Below are 14,425 nucleotides of genomic sequence, written 5' to 3'. Positions count from 1 at the left end.
GGATTAACTGAAAAGATACCATAGAGAATGAACACCATCTTTCAACAGCAAAACCAAACATTTGCTTTTACCTTGAATTAACTACTTTAGAGAAAGACCATTTGGCAAAGCAAATAAAGGCATTAGAAGAAAAAATAGCCCAAGACAAGAAGTTTTAATGATCCTCAAAAGACAACTTGGTGGATTGGTTCTGAATTGGCCATCTGCTTTTGTCCCCAGGCTTTACATGAAAATATTGTATTGTCACTTTATCAGGCAAAATCAGGAGCCAAAGTGTGAAAGACAACCTTTCTTATTCACTGATCATCACCTCTTCTGCCCCCTGCAGCCTCTGGTTTAGATAACAAGTAGGAAGAAACAGACGCCATACAAGAATCTATGAAAGAGCAAGAACTTTAAATCAGGTCATGACCCACTGAGTATCCTCACATTAACGCTGTTGCATCGTTCAATATCAAGCATTCAACACTGAGAAGTGGGTGGGTTATTACTGCTTTACAAATTATGCACTCATTCTGTTATCTTCACCCTACACTGAGGTGTTCACTTAGATCTCACTAGGAGAGAAAAAACATTAAAATAGATGGATTAGGTGGAAACACTACTGCTGATACTGCGACTCTCAGTGATGAAGAAGCCTCCCATCTCGCATCTCCTCCTTTATTCAGTGCCATACAGATCACAGCATTTGCACAAAAGACTTCAAAACAAAGTCTTTTAAAAAGGAAAGCCTCTATAGTGTGAGAGAAATTGTTGGGTTTTTTTAATCTATCTACTACATCCTATTAATACCAAGTTTGACTTGCAATGTGATTTTTTTCTGAAGAAATACAACAAGTTGTGGTGAAGCACGACAGACATTACCTTACTTGAGAAGAGGAATATAGAACTCAACCTTATTAGTTATCACCATCCATGTTTTATTTGAAAGTTAAGATAGGATCCAGTTTGAGTAACTGTGGCTTAATACAAATGTGTTGTTTTTTAATCAAACACCAACTATGAAGCTACCTGAAATCTACACTTACTATTTTAATTGTTTGACTTCATACAGGCAGCCCTCAATGCTTGAAATGGCTCCTGGTTGTCTTCTACAAAGCCTCTCTTTCAGAACTGCACATTAGTCATTTTCATCACTGCTTACTGGGTAGCAAGAGGAGGACTACAGCAAGAAGAAATGACTGCAGTAAGCAGTCAGATGTATTTACAAGAGCTATTTTGACAACAAGCTTGTTGAGCATTTAAAAGAGATTAAGCAGCAAGACAAGCTACCACCATGGCTTGTTACCCTCGTGGCCAAGTTTGAGGAGCAGGAAACGTTGGACCAGGAGACAAGTCAGTAGGAAAGGCAGAGCAAAGCCATTGTGTTGAGTGGCTGCCAGGACTGAGTTAAATAAAGCATCCTAGAGCACAGCTCAGAAGCCCAGAAGCATTCCAATGAGCCCTTACTTACTGAAAGCATAGTCTCCATCTCTCCAAAGTTCTGACTGAGTGAGAGGACAGCTAAGGTGACTCACGTGGCATAGGAAAAGCTTCCTGGGGGACACAGTGCTGCAGAACAGACATCCTTTGTTAAACGCTCCGTCCATGGAGCAGGCGATGTTTGCTGTGCTGCTCACAGCTGCAGAGAGCTACACCACCATCTATCCATCCCTCTCCTGTCCATGGGCTAGCTTCTTCTGACAGGTGAGCTATCGACAGAGTCAGAAACCCAGATGGGGGCACAGGACCATCCTTCACAGCTGCACAGAGCAGAGCTTCACCCATTGTGAGCTGCAGACATTTTGCTCCCAGTGCAACTAACGCTGCTGCCCTTGCTACCTCTGCCAGAAGGAAGCAGTATCCTCAGCTCTAAGGGTGTATTTATTTATTGCCAATCTTCCTTGAGTCATGTTTTGACCAAAACCTTTTTTTAAACTCCCTTCAGGCACCAAGAGGGGATTGGACAGCTTTTTAAAAGAAAACATGATTAGATTTATTGATATATATGCATTTCCTTTTTAGCTTACAAGTAGCATCTCATGTTAATTTTCAGTCTTGTTAACATTGTTAAAATATTAAAATGTTATTTAAAAACCTCAGAGTTTCAATAGTACAGAGTAAGAGGATAGGGAACAGACAGTAAGTTCATTCTCTTTTCATGAAGCTCTGTAGCACCAGCTTTCATCCCACAGCACAGCTCAGCGTTGGAGGCTCTTGGAACAGGGACAGCCACAGATCTAGCGCTTGGTATTGATCCAGTGGTATCTATCAACACGTGGTCCTGGGAAAGCAACAGCTGGCCTGAAGGCTTTGTAAGCCCTGTGCTGGGCATAGGATGAGCCACTCGTGTGCATCTTCCTATGAAGATACTGAGACCAGGACTGTAAGGGTGTCTTGCAGTAGTCAAACTAGGCAGCAAGAAATGAGATAACATCAGAATGTGTTTGGGCAGGAAAAGGGAGATAAGCCTGGCCAACAACTGTTAGTCCATCACACCTTTGTGAAGGAGCCTCCGGGACACAGACGGTGGCCTTCACCAAAAGGGACAAACCATTCCCACGTATTTACCTGGTAGACACTGTTAGGATTGCTGACAGTAGGGATGGCTTTTGGTTCCCTGTTGAAGCTCTCCTCATCCGAAGAGGTGCCAGAAGGACAGTCGAGTGCTGCTCTGTCAACAGCGTAATTGATCTGCTGGGAAAGCTCCAGGTTCTCCTCTCCTTCAAAGTGAGCAACTGTGAACGGCCGGTTCTTCTCTCCATACCTGGAAGCAACTGTCTTTGTGCCACACAGCTCTGGACCAGCAGGTACTACTCACCTGACACTACCAAGCACAGCCTCAGCCTCTACTGATGGGCTTGGAGAGGATGGGGTCCCCACAGAACACCTGACAGACGGTGATGTCAGTCACAGGTTCGACTCACCTGCAGCACACTTCAAATGGATCAACCCACAGCGTCATCTCTTTCGGCAAACCAAGCTTGTTGAAGTCCACATTACTCTCCACACAAGCTTGCTCCAGCAGTGGATCTCTTGCCTGATGTTTGTTTATCCTTATACACCTAGGTAAGAACACAAGTGCAGGTGGAACATTAGATTTCACCGCCACTTTGCAGTTCTGCTCCAAGAAATAGGATTAAGTCCACCTCATCTATAACACAGCTGGCCTGGTGGTGCAAACTCCCATTTATAGAGGCTATCAGAAAGTCAGCCAGCAACTCCACCATCTTCAGAAGCTGATTATAGAAATCAGTTTGAGGCCACCTGTCCAGCACTCAAGAAGCCAGGCTCTCTCCCCTTCTCTTAAGGGCCTCTCACCTGAAGGCCTGTCCTCGGGATGGATTGTCCAAGTACCAGTGATTCTTGTACTTTTCAAACAGCAGTGTTGTCAGCTTAGCTGCAAATCTCTCTATTTTGTGCTTGCTCAGCTTGTCTTCCCTTTTTATCAGCCTCGTGATGAAGAAGACCGTAGCAGCAATTTCATCCTTCATTTTAAATCCAAGTGCTTTAACTGTTGGAAAGTCACCAGGAGAGATGAGGCACTACACAGGATCAATTTAATGGCATTAAGGTGCTATCAAGTTCCAAGGAGAGATGCTAAAACCCATCAGATAAAACTTAAATAAGCCAAACTACCAAGTAAGTGGATACTTCAGTTCAGGGTACCACACCAGTTCAACAGACTTCTAGAAAGCACTCACAGTGCACTTGTTAAAATGTAAAAGCTTAAAAGGTTTTAGTCCTTAACAGCATTTATGCATTGCAGTCAACACCCAGCAGCACCTGCAGAGCTACTTCACACACCAAAAGCCCACAAACGTTACCTTCTCAGACCAAAGTGGTTGAAAACCTGAGATATATTTAATGTACAACTTCAGACAGCCACAAAAGAAACAGATTTAATGCTACAAAAACCTATATAGCTTTCACTTGACTTTTTTTTTATTTAAAAAAAGAAGAAAAACATAAGAAACCTCCTCCCCAAAACACCCAACCCTTCCCTCACCATTGCACCACCACATCTTGCTCAGGCTTTATATCCAGGTGGCCCTGAGGGCTGTAACAGCATTCAGCTGTGCTCCATTAGTCGTTCAACATGCAGGGCTCCAGGCTACATCCACCCTGGTGGTTTTACCCCAATATCAGCTTCCTCTGCTAAGGTACGTTTAATGGGTTTTCATCTCCATCAGTCTGTTAGTTAAACACCAGTTTAATGCTTAAGTGAGTAAATTTAATGAGTTGTCACAAGCTCATTTTGCTGCCGTTAGTGGAATTTGTGCAGCACTGCTCCTTTCCCCATGAAACCCTCGTGTTTGGTGGGAGGTGGTGGAGTCACCAACCCTGGAGGTGTTCAAGCAACGTTTAGGTGTTGTGCTGAGGGACGCAGGTTAGGGAGAGCTATTGGTGGTAGGTGGGGGTGGGAATGGGTGGTCTTGGAGGTCTTCTCCAGCCTTGGTGATTCTGTGATTCTATTCAAAAGATTGGATGACTCTGTATTTATTAATGTTCACGTTTTCTGATGACTGCAGTTGTGTTTGTTTGTTGTGTGGTGTTTCACGGCGGATGCGAATGACTCTTTTAAAGAGCTCTTGGAGTGCGAGTGCTTCGTTACTGGCCTCAAGTTGTGCTGGGGGAGGTTCAGGGTGGATGTTAGGAAATATTTCTTCCCCAAGAGAACAGTCAGGTGCTGGAATGGGCTGCCCAGGGAGGTGGTGGGCTCACTGACCTGGAGGTGTTCAGGAAACATTTAGATATGGCACTGGGAGCTGCTTTAGTGGGAAATATTAGGCAGACGGTTGGACTGGATGATCTTGGAGGTCTTTTCCAGCCTTGCTGAGTCAATGATTCTATGCTTCGTTGTTTGAAGTTGTAGGCAATAAGCTGCTGGACATCAGAAACCACTCAGACAAAATGACAAGTTAAGGTGAAAAGAGCTGAGCATTTACACAGGTTCTGGATGTGGCTGTAGGTGTTGCAGCCAAGCAATTCGAGCGCTCGCAGGGCTGGCTGGGGTCTGAGCAACGCGTCCATCAGTGGGTTTGCAGACTGTCTCCTGCCTTCCTCCTTCTCCAGCTCTAACTTGTTCAGGCAGGCCCTGTGAGTTGGGAAATTCTGTGGTAAAAGAAGGGGGCAGGTGGCACAAAGGACGGTCAGGGAGGCCTGAATGCCTGCAGCACCTCCACCGCGCTGGGTTCATTGTTCCCACAGCTAATGAGCCGGCCGTAAACAAACTCCTCACCTGAGAAACCAGACTGGTCATGCATTAAGTGCTGTTTCTTGCATGTCAAGGGACCAAACCCAGGACTGTACCAACTTTCTGCATCAGACAGGGAAAGAAAAAGAAAGAAACATGAAGCAGTTCTTGGCAACCTGTCCAGCTGGCTCTAATTATTAATGCTGCCATTGAAATAAGGCTACGAGAATGCTTTAACTTGGTGTTTTTACAATCCTTTGTGAATTCAGAACTTCTGAAGCCAGAATGGCAGTGGGCATTTCTGAGCTCCCATTTCACTGACGAGTAGAACTATCTCCTTTAATTAGGCTTAATCATTGAACGAAAATCCCTCCTTCTGCTGTCAGTTGTCACTGAATGCATGAAAGCACAGCCTTGGGTCTCCTGCTTGGAGAATAAAGGAAGTGTCAAAGAGAAAATGTGAGCCCTCCATCCCAACGTGAGATTTGTAAAGCAACTCAGCCAGTTGTGCTCCCACCCATTCCCAGCTGTGTCCAAGCTGGGTCTGTTGGCATCCCAGCGGTCCTGCAGAGCACTGTGAACAGCCAGGAGTTCTGATTGATGAGTTAAATGAATGAGCAGACGTGGATGCTTTGGGTAAGGGGGGCTGCTGGGTTCTTTAATCATTACTGGGAAGAAGGAAATAATAACACTAGAAAACACTGCATGATTATCCCTGGGTATTCATGGGATCATGGAATCATATCATAGAACCATAGAATGGCCTGGGTTGCAATGGAGCACAAAGCTCATCCAGTTCCAACCCCCTGCTGTGTGCAGGTCCCCAACCAGCAGCCCAGGCTGCCCAGAGCCACATCCAGCCTGGCCTTGAATGCCTGCAGGGATGGGGCATCCACAGCCTCCAACTCTGGAAGCATTCAGAGCTCACTGAAATTGATGGAAATCCGTCCAAAGGCTTGAAGTGGAATTCAGGTCAGGCCTGAACTCAGCACCAGCATTCTTAGCTAGATTAAATTGTGGGTCTCCTGGTCACCAGGCAAGCCTAGGCATGAAGTGCAAAGGGAAGAGAGTCAGATGCAGTTTCTCTAGTAACTGCAGGCCAAACCTAGAGCAAACAGTTTCCCTTCGCACGCTGCTGGCAAGAGCAGCTCTGCAGAAGTTTTTGCAATTTCCACACCGAGTACCAGCAGAGCTGAGTGCAGCTTGCCAGTGGCAGCCTTCCTTCTGCACCGCCTGCTTTTTGTAGATGATCAGCTACAGACACCTTCAGGTAAGCAGCTGAAGTCACGACTTGATGTGAAATCAAGGAGCGTGAGTTGTTTCGTTATCCCAGATGACAATCCCTGAGGGAAAAGGCCTCTCCATCTGCTGTGTCAGAGCTGTGGTCTGTCTGTCCTGAGGCCTCCTTCTACGGCACCTCAGCCCCTCTATGACTTAAAAGCAGCCTGAGGCTGCAGGTATCACCCAGAGCGATGTGCCGGACCGCCAGATGGAGCATCAAACCTGAATCACAGCCCCTGCAGCCCTGGCCCAACCCGCAGCCATCTGTCCCCAAGAGAAGGCAGAAACTTGTGCTCCGTATTGACTTTGCCCATAGAAACCTCTTCTGCAACAAAGCTCCACATCCCAGGAGCCGTGCAGTCGGTTCAGAGCTGGGTCCATCCTCCAGGCACCAGCCCTGAGTGCCCATGGTGACAGAATGTACACAAAGGGCTGACCCACACCCGGCTGGGGCCACTCCAGCACAGCCATCCCATGGGGAGAGATGGGGACGCAGTGCCCCTGTAGGGTCCAGCCCATCCCCACGTCTGCCTGGGAAAGCGGTGCCTGGTGGGCTGAAAGAAAGGAAAGAAGCAGCGAGCCCTTTGTCTCATCCTGTTAATTCTTTTTGAGCATTTTCTTACAAATTCAGCCCCTAGCAGGATTTTCACAAGGTAAGCTTCTTAAGGGTAAGTCCTGAATTCCTTTTTTCTGCATTTTAAGAATATGGCAGTTATGGTTGAAAGCTAGCAAAAAAAAAAGGTTTAATTTGCAGGCAAAGTTCTCCTGTAACCTCACGGGCTCTGTCTCATTGCTGAGTTAGCAGCAGCCTGATAAATCTATAAGAAGTAATTTGATGGTATTACTAGTTGCATACACATACATTAGTCACGAGGCACAATTAATTATAACTACTTCTGCCTATTCTGACTGACCAGATTTTCCTATTTCTTTGGTAGCACTGCAGTGTTTGAGCAGCGTGGGGGCTGACAGCCACCTCTGCCTCTGTTCCTGAATCTCTGGGGAAAAGAGAGCTCTGGATTTAGTGGAATAGCACTAAGGGTGGTATGACCAACGTTTTCTGACACTGCCAACTGTTGCTATAATAACACATGGAGTACTTTAATATTATTGGAAGTGCTTTCTTCTTTTTCCAGGTTTGAATTCCACTGCACCTTCACGAGAGCAGTGCTTGGTTTGTAGGCAGTGTAGTTAGCTGATTGTACCCAGTGCCCCACAATCACTAAATTCACTGCCATCAAAACAAGGCACAGGAGCCTTGCATTACAGCCTCACTGCATCCTTATTCCTAGCGCAAAAAGGGTTCATGTTTCTTTCTTTGCATCCTTATTTCCAGTAATGTTAGCTGCCCAACAGACAGGTATATGGTATATATTGGTATATGTTGCCAATATCAAGTGAAATATTAAATTTGCTTAGATGTATGGTGTGATTTTTGGTTGGTCCTGTGTGGAGCTGGGAGCTGAGCTCAGTGAACCTTATGGGTCCTTTCCAACTTGGGATGTTTTATGATTCTGTGCTAAATTGGTGCTAAAATCCTTTGGGACGTTCCTGGGACAAGAATGCTGTCTGCTATGCTGAAATCACTCCGTTGCATGAAGACTTTTTGTAGACTCGATTGTTGATGCACCAGGAATGGGCTGAGAATGTGTTCTGTTGTTCTGTTCTGCCTTTGGTTGATCTGGCAGCTACAAAGAAAACCATTTGCATTCAGCTTTCATGTCTGACTTCACAAGCCAGTAAGCCAAGGGGGTTTTAAGCACTGATTAAATATGAAGCTCAGTGAACACTACGAGTGGTTTTGACCATGCCCACTTTGCTTAACGTTCCTTAACTATAATAAGGTGGAAAATACAAACTTAATAGTGTTACAACCTACTGTAATATTGGGGGGAGGGGTGTTGTTTGTTTTCTTTTTTAGAAAAACCCAAATGTCACAAAAGTAGGAAGAGGAAGGGAGGAGTTCATCCATCAGCCTGGTTACTAGGCAGTGTAGTTAGCTGATTGCCACGAGTACCAATCACTAACCACACGGCCAGGTAAAAAGGCTGGGGAGATACCCAGTGGGAGCACACAGCAACTCATCTTGCCCACAGGACATCCCAAGCGCCTCTGAGCAAAGCAAATCTTTTCTTCTTCCCAAAATTTGTAGACGTAGGCTGGGCTCATCTCAGCCTTGGGTTTGCCAAACTGTGCGTCCGCCTGCACGTGTTAAAGGTACGTCATTCAGCCCCATGAGCATTTTAATCAAAACAAATGTTTTTATCACCAGTCTGAACAGCAGTGCCCCAGCACGGGGCGACAGGAGCGTGGCAGCAGAGCGGGCAGCGCCGTCCTCAGGCTGTGGGGCAGGATTGGGGCCGCCAGATGGAGAGGGGCCGTCAGAGCACAGCCCCACGTGGCCCCATAGAGCCTGATGGGCTCCTCATCTTTGCTGGATCGAGCCCAGCTGATGTGGAGTTCGCCCGCATCTTCTGGAGCACAGCCGTGCTGCCGCCGCTGTTTGAGTCCTCCCTGGGTCCCACCAACCTGTCTCATGAGGGACCTTCATCCCCTGGGCAGACCCTGGCCCACAGATGGACCCCATCAGCAGCTGACAGCGTGCAGAAAGCCGAAGCAAAAGAAAAATACCGTCAGCAGGTAAGAGCTGCTCAGCCCAACTCTTTTCTCATCGCCATCCCTGATCTTTGTGCGTCCTTTGGTGGAGCTTTGGAACTTTGGCAACGACATGAAGAGCAGTTCCAGAAGCAGCCTGGTGCTGGCTAACAGTTGTGCAGACAACAGTTGGGTGTGCTTCCAAGTCACTGAGGTGATCTGTGGATAGAGCCTTTTATTGAAGCCACATTACTCTAACCCATGTATTAATGTCCCACGTATGTATCACAGATGCACACAACCAGTGGAAACGAAGGCAACTGGCATTAAGTATGTAATAACATGGCCTGACTCTGCAATGATACCATGTTATTTTTTGGTACAGGACATGCTATGAGCTTCAGGTATCCAGTAAGAAAATGAAAATTTATGCTGGATGATGCATGTGGCAAAATAGCCATTGTATTTACAGCTTCCCTTCCACCAGGCTGAGCTGCACATCAGTCATTCTCATGGGCTTTGGAGAGCATTTCATTGTCAGCAATGAAATTTCAAAGTTCTTAACACCGTAAATCTGAGAAATCAGTGCAACCCATTTAAAATAGGAAGCCCTGGCATTGCCTTACTCTTGAAAGCTCAACATGCTCAGGCTGGCTCTCAGCTTCAGTGAAGAATTTCAGGTTTACACCATGAGCATCGTGTGCTTTTAGCTCATTTTTTTTCTGAGCTCATTTTGGTAAACGTCTCTTCTTCAGGCCAAGAAGAAAGAAGAAATACTGGCTTTGCTGAGGAAACAGAGAGAAGAAAGAATTGCGGTACGTCTGATTGCTTTGGGTCACGTCCAGGTTCCTCTGGTCATGTCCTGGTTCCTTTGCTCCAGCTGTGCCTCCAGGTGTGTGCATCCTTACTGTGCAGCTCCCAGGTTTGGTTGGATCTGCTGGAAGAATCCTCACAGCCCCTTTGCTGTGCTCTGAGGGCTGAGGTTTCTCCCACTGTTGTTTCCTTCAGCTCTGATTCACACAGCACAGATGGGTGAGGGTTTTTTATCCCATACAAGGTTAAACTTCTGTCCTTCTGCAGGGCCGTGTATCCCAACAAATACAACTGAATTACATTTGATTGAAGCAGGTAGAAGTGGAAAGAACTAATGATGATCAGAGGCTCTTTGTCTTTTCAGAAAGAGCTGATTTCTCGTCCACATAAACCAAAGATGAAAAGCAACCAAGTAAGGTAATGAAAACACCAAAGCTCTCCTGTCTAAATAGTCAGGATCTGTGTTGGGAGAAGAGATGTTCCATCCTAATTGTTCTTAATGTTGTGAAAATAACTCGGTGTTATCCTATATTAACACTTGTCATGACAAAACTTAGAAGTGGAAAGGTGGGAAGTGCTGCTGCTGTTCTGTTCTTCACTTCATGTGTGCTCCGTTTGTTTATCAGTAGGTCGTAGAATCGTTTGAATTGGAAGGAACCACTGAAGTCAATGCACAGCTTCATCAATCTCTATTCTTTGCAGCAGGCAGAAGGCGTTTGAAGCAGAGCGTGAGGACCAAGAAGCAGTGAAGGCCCTCACATAGTTCAGCCCAACTCTGGAGGTGACGACCTGCTCTGCTCAGGACTTCAGGCTGTGTACATCCCTGCTTTGGTCACATTTCTTGTTGTTCACATTGAGACACAGCACGACTGCCAGCAGCTGGGATGGGATTGCAGCAGCTTCTCAACCTAGCCCAAATTTCCCCGTTCTGCTGAAGTTAAAATGAACTCTTAGTTTGGAAAACTTACTGAGCTGTGGTGCCCTGTTGTGCTGGTGGTGGTTTGGAAGCCCTCTCTCTTGCTCCCATGTCAGAACTGCTTTGTGTCCTACAGCACTTTGTTCCCAGCTGGGTTCGTCTATTGGAAGAGACCAAATGCAAGCAGCAGAATGTGCATCCACCAGTAACTGCAGAAAACATAATGCTGCTGCTTTGTGGATGTATTCCAATGCTTGCTTTCCTTCAGAGCCAGCACAGAAATGTTTTCCAATGGATTCAGCAGACGTACATCCTGACGTAGATGATTTCCTTTGTGTTGGGTGCTATTCTGAGAACTCCTGATGTACTGGTGGAGCTTTAAGACCATGTCAAAGGCTCACGTTCAGCCCTAAACCCAGGCCGTGTCAGTTCAGGTGCTCAGTTATTCCTTGTATTAAAGGCATTTCCATATGATAATAGTAATGGTGAAAATGGGTCATCTTTATGGATATGCCATGCTTTGAAGTGTTGTTCCCTTCCCTTCCTTTTTCCCCTTCCCACCTCCCCTTCCCTTCCACCTGTGATTTGTGTTTGGAAAGTTACCCAGCAGAGAAGTCTGGGCAGTGATAGTGTTACCCCAGTGCACTTCAGTACAAGACAGTGCTGCCTTTCGCCTTTAGATGCTGAATGATTTTCTTCCACAAAAGCATGACACATTTGCTTCTCGTTTTCACAGCAAATCTAAATGTTTTGCACAAACTTTGCCTTTTTTCTTATTTAAAGACAGGATGCAGAGTCTTCTGGGGGAAGAGATGTGGAGAGGAGGAGGAATGGGGACTCAAGGGGAGTGGGGTCCTGCAGTGTAACCACAGCCAGTGCTGGGCTGGGGGTGAGGGCAGCCCCACAGCTGCTCCCTGTTGGCATTTTGTCAGCTGAGGCTTCAGATCCTCCTCCTGCCCTGCAAGCAGGCAGGGACACAGCCAGCTCTGCCTGGGGGAGCAGCGCCTACAGGGTGTGAAATGCACAGCATCTCCTCCGACCCAACAGAGGCAGCACACAGCAGGAACCATGCTGGGAGTGCAGCAGGGCAAGTGCCCCCTCAGCTCCAGTCCATCCCCATTCCACCTCCCCTTGCAGCCCAGGATGGCTGGGTCTCCCTGGGGCCTTTCACCTCTCACTCTTTTCCCCCTGGTTCAGTTTCTGGGTGTTTTTGCACAGGAAGTGTGTTGTTTTGTTTTGTTTTTTTTTTTCCTGGGGATGTGGGGACTCAAAGCACAGTGGTTGGCACATGTACATGTTCTGCCTTTCTGGTCAAGCTGAAAACAAGCCAAGCCCTAACTGTTGGGTGGGAGGAGGTGGATTTCCTTCCCCGGAGCAGCTGTAAATGTGTCTCAGTCCTGAGCTGCTCTGTCTGTTGCCCTCCCTGCCACCTTTCTGCCCAATTTAGCAGAGCCCATCGTCTCTGTTGGGAAAGAGGTGAAGGTAAAATGGGAAAAGGGTGACCAGCACCCACGGGGCAGCCCACCCTGCCTTGGGATGGGCACCATTATTGTTGATCTGACTTTGCTCCTCACTTCTGTGGTGATGGGGATTCTGATTTCCCTCTCCCAGGGATGGATGAGAAGGGAGGGCATGAAGCTGACAGCACCAGGCTCTGCCAAGCTGGGAGGTCAAAGGCACAAACCAAAACACCAAGCAAGCACAGAGCACTTAATTGGTGGTCAAACATTGGCACTGCCATTACAGACAGTTAATGCTCTCCACTTAGAGAGATATTTAAAGCCCCAGCAGAGAGCATGGATAGACAAGGACCCCACCATGTACCCCAGCTGCTTCTATTTTCCTGAAGCAGCAGTGCTGCTCTTACACAAGAGGGCAGAGGAGGTGCACGGTGTGCTCCACATCCTCAGGCCATTTTAGTGCTGCAGGCAGCCCCTGGGAGCACAACAGGAAGCTGCTGGCTCAGCCCATGGTGGCAGCTCTATTAACCATGTAGCTCATATGAGAGCTGAAGAATAAATGCAGCAGGGCCTTTGGCAAACCATGTCATCCCTGCAGCCTCTGCTCAGCTCTGCTCCTGCCTTGGATCCAAGTGGAACAGAGAGCAGTTGCTCAAGCGTTTCCCTGCAGAGCTTCACGCTGCTATATGACAAAGCTCAAGCACCCATGCTGGGTGCTCAGCTGGATCCTGCAGTGTCAGGCACACAGGAGCACCAGTTATACTCGATTAAGTCATAACTGTGCTCCTAACAGAGACTGGAGCAGAGTCCACAAGCATGTGCCAAGCAGCATGCATAGGGCTGGCCTCTCAGCCAAGGCAAGGCTCCCTCACAGCACAAGCTGCCAAGAAAAGAAAAGTTGCACCACCAGCCTCATCCTTCTCTCCCCCCCACCAATTGCATTCTTCTTCCCCCTTTATCTAAAGTTATCCCTCTTGTGGGGACCTTCACCAACTACATCAGCATCCTGCAGGTCAAGCAGATCACTGATACGCCCCAGGTAAGGAGGAAAAGAAGGCAGACAGCACCCAACACTGCTGCCTGCTGACTGAGCTCCTGGCAGCAGCTGCTGGAGATCACAAACAGCTTCACCCAGAACAAGGGTGGGACCTACAAGCTCTTCAAGCACCCCAAGGTAGAGAGCCTCACTGAGACACGTGGGTAGCTGGAAAAGCAGCCAGCCAGGCACCAGAGCTCAGGACCTTCCTCAAAGCAGGATACAGTGAGCTCTCCTCCCACTCCCCACCCCGGAGATGAGTTCCCCCAGCCCACACCTGGCCACCATCAGAGAGGAGCCAGCCCCCCCCAGTGGCCAAGAGGAGACAGCTCTGTAAAGAAAACTTTCCCCAGCTCAGCAGCAGCATCACATCAAGGCCTCTGCCTGAGTGATGGAGCACTGCAGGAGCTGCAGAACACTGAGCACAGCCCCTCCAAGCCCTGCCTCCCACCTTCCAACATGGGGGGTTGAGTACCACCAAGAAGCAGCCCCCACCTTCCTCACAGCCCCACCCCGGAGGTGCTTCTCCCCCTGGAATCTGCCACCACCTCCTTCACCCAGGAAGATGCTGAAGAAACACAAATAAACTGAGAACTGAGCTGCCACACCTGCACGATTCAACAGCACTGCTCACCATGACGCTGCTTCTCCACACCCAGGAAAACAGGCTGGAGGAGCTGCACCCCACCCACACAACACCCCACCCAAAGGGGCAGCCTTTGGCCAACCAACACCAGCAAGGGAAGCCACTGCTTCTGCCAGCAGCCAGAGGGAATGGGGCCCTGGGGGGTACAGAGCCCACACCAGGCAGGGTGGAGGGGATTGAGGTTCTGCTGCATCCGAGGACCAGCGTGCAGCACTCACCTGAAGAGCTGAGGTCTGCCTGTTGGGTCAGCTCAGCCTCCGCCTCTATGTGGAGGGCACACTGCATCCTCCAGCAAAGCTCCATCACTGCAGCTCCTCAACAGGGAGATGAATACAGGGCTGGTTGCCTTCCTCTGGGAGAAGAGCTGCATCAGGACATGAGGAGAGGGGCAAAGAGAGCAACTGTGGGGTGCTGAGCCTCTGCACCCCATTGCAGGAGAGCAGGGAGTGGCCCAGAGCAGGAAGCAGCACCAGGACCCCCAACTCCAGCAGGGAAGGGCTGC

General features: G+C 48.1%; 2 protein-coding genes across 7 annotated transcripts; one reads left to right on the top strand and one right to left on the bottom strand.

The window, feature by feature from the left end:
- Positions 1–137: 137 nt before the first annotated feature.
- Positions 138–5,725, bottom strand: BTG4 (BTG anti-proliferation factor 4). Its single transcript, XM_031599933.2, has 6 exons — positions 5,222–5,725; positions 3,807–5,094; positions 3,301–3,493; positions 2,907–3,044; positions 2,551–2,746; positions 138–2,390 (listed from the first exon to the last, which is right to left on the bottom strand). Exons 3-6 carry the CDS (start codon positions 3,471–3,473, stop codon positions 2,220–2,222), a joined length of 678 nt encoding a protein of 225 aa, XP_031455793.2. The 5' UTR covers positions 3,474–3,493; positions 3,807–5,094; positions 5,222–5,725; the 3' UTR covers positions 138–2,219.
- Positions 5,726–6,876: 1,151 nt separating this feature from the next.
- Positions 6,877–11,264, top strand: HOATZ (HOATZ cilia and flagella associated protein). 6 transcript variants are annotated; one of them, XM_031599936.2, is made up of 6 exons: positions 6,886–7,110; positions 7,396–7,501; positions 8,730–9,097; positions 9,808–9,867; positions 10,230–10,282; positions 10,568–11,264. In XM_031599936.2, exons 3-6 carry the CDS (start codon positions 8,825–8,827, stop codon positions 10,626–10,628), a joined length of 447 nt encoding a protein of 148 aa, XP_031455796.1. In that variant the 5' UTR covers positions 6,886–7,110; positions 7,396–7,501; positions 8,730–8,824; the 3' UTR covers positions 10,629–11,264. The 6 variants fall into 6 exon arrangements, with proteins under 6 accessions (XP_031455797.2, XP_089979564.1, XP_089979563.1 ...); XM_090123438.1 differs by lacking the exon at positions 7,396–7,501 and having other exon boundaries at positions 6,880–7,110; positions 9,808–9,944; positions 10,571–11,264; XM_090123437.1 differs by lacking the exon at positions 7,396–7,501 and having other exon boundaries at positions 6,880–7,110; positions 9,808–9,944; positions 10,568–10,611.
- Positions 11,265–14,425: the final 3,161 nt, after the last annotated feature.

This window comes from Phasianus colchicus, chromosome 23 (genome assembly GCF_987193195.1).
Source record: "Phasianus colchicus chromosome 23, bPhaCol1.hap1.1, whole genome shotgun sequence".
Taxonomy (NCBI): Eukaryota; Metazoa; Chordata; class Aves; order Galliformes; family Phasianidae; genus Phasianus; species Phasianus colchicus.
The sequence above is the reverse complement of the archived record's forward strand: the minus strand, read 5'-3'. Positions and strand labels throughout refer to the sequence as shown.

What these genes read in the sequence shown, in the direction of transcription:
- HOATZ (XM_031599935.2), top strand. Translation starts at nt 8,825, where the DNA reads ATGGAGAGGGGCCGTCAGAGCACAGCCCCACGTGGCCCCATAGAGCCT. An exon ending in AGAGAGAAGAAAGAATTGCG is followed by an intron (nt 9,868 to 10,229) that starts GTACGTCTGATT and finishes TTGTCTTTTCAG; the next exon opens with AAAGAGCTGATTTCTCGTCC. An exon ending in ATGAAAAGCAACCAAGTAAG is followed by an intron (nt 10,283 to 10,567) that starts GTAATGAAAACA and finishes TATTCTTTGCAG; the next exon opens with CAGGCAGAAGGCGTTTGAAG.
- BTG4 (XM_031599933.2), bottom strand. Translation starts at nt 3,473, where the DNA reads ATGAAGGATGAAATTGCTGCTACGGTCTTCTTCATCACGAGGCTGATA. An exon ending in TCCCGAGGACAGGCCTTCAG is followed by an intron (nt 3,045 to 3,300) that starts GTGAGAGGCCCT and finishes GTTCTTACCTAG; the next exon opens with GTGTATAAGGATAAACAAAC. An exon ending in ATCCTAACAGTGTCTACCAG is followed by an intron (nt 2,391 to 2,550) that starts GTAAATACGTGG and finishes CTTGCTGCCTAG; the next exon opens with TTTGACTACTGCAAGACACC.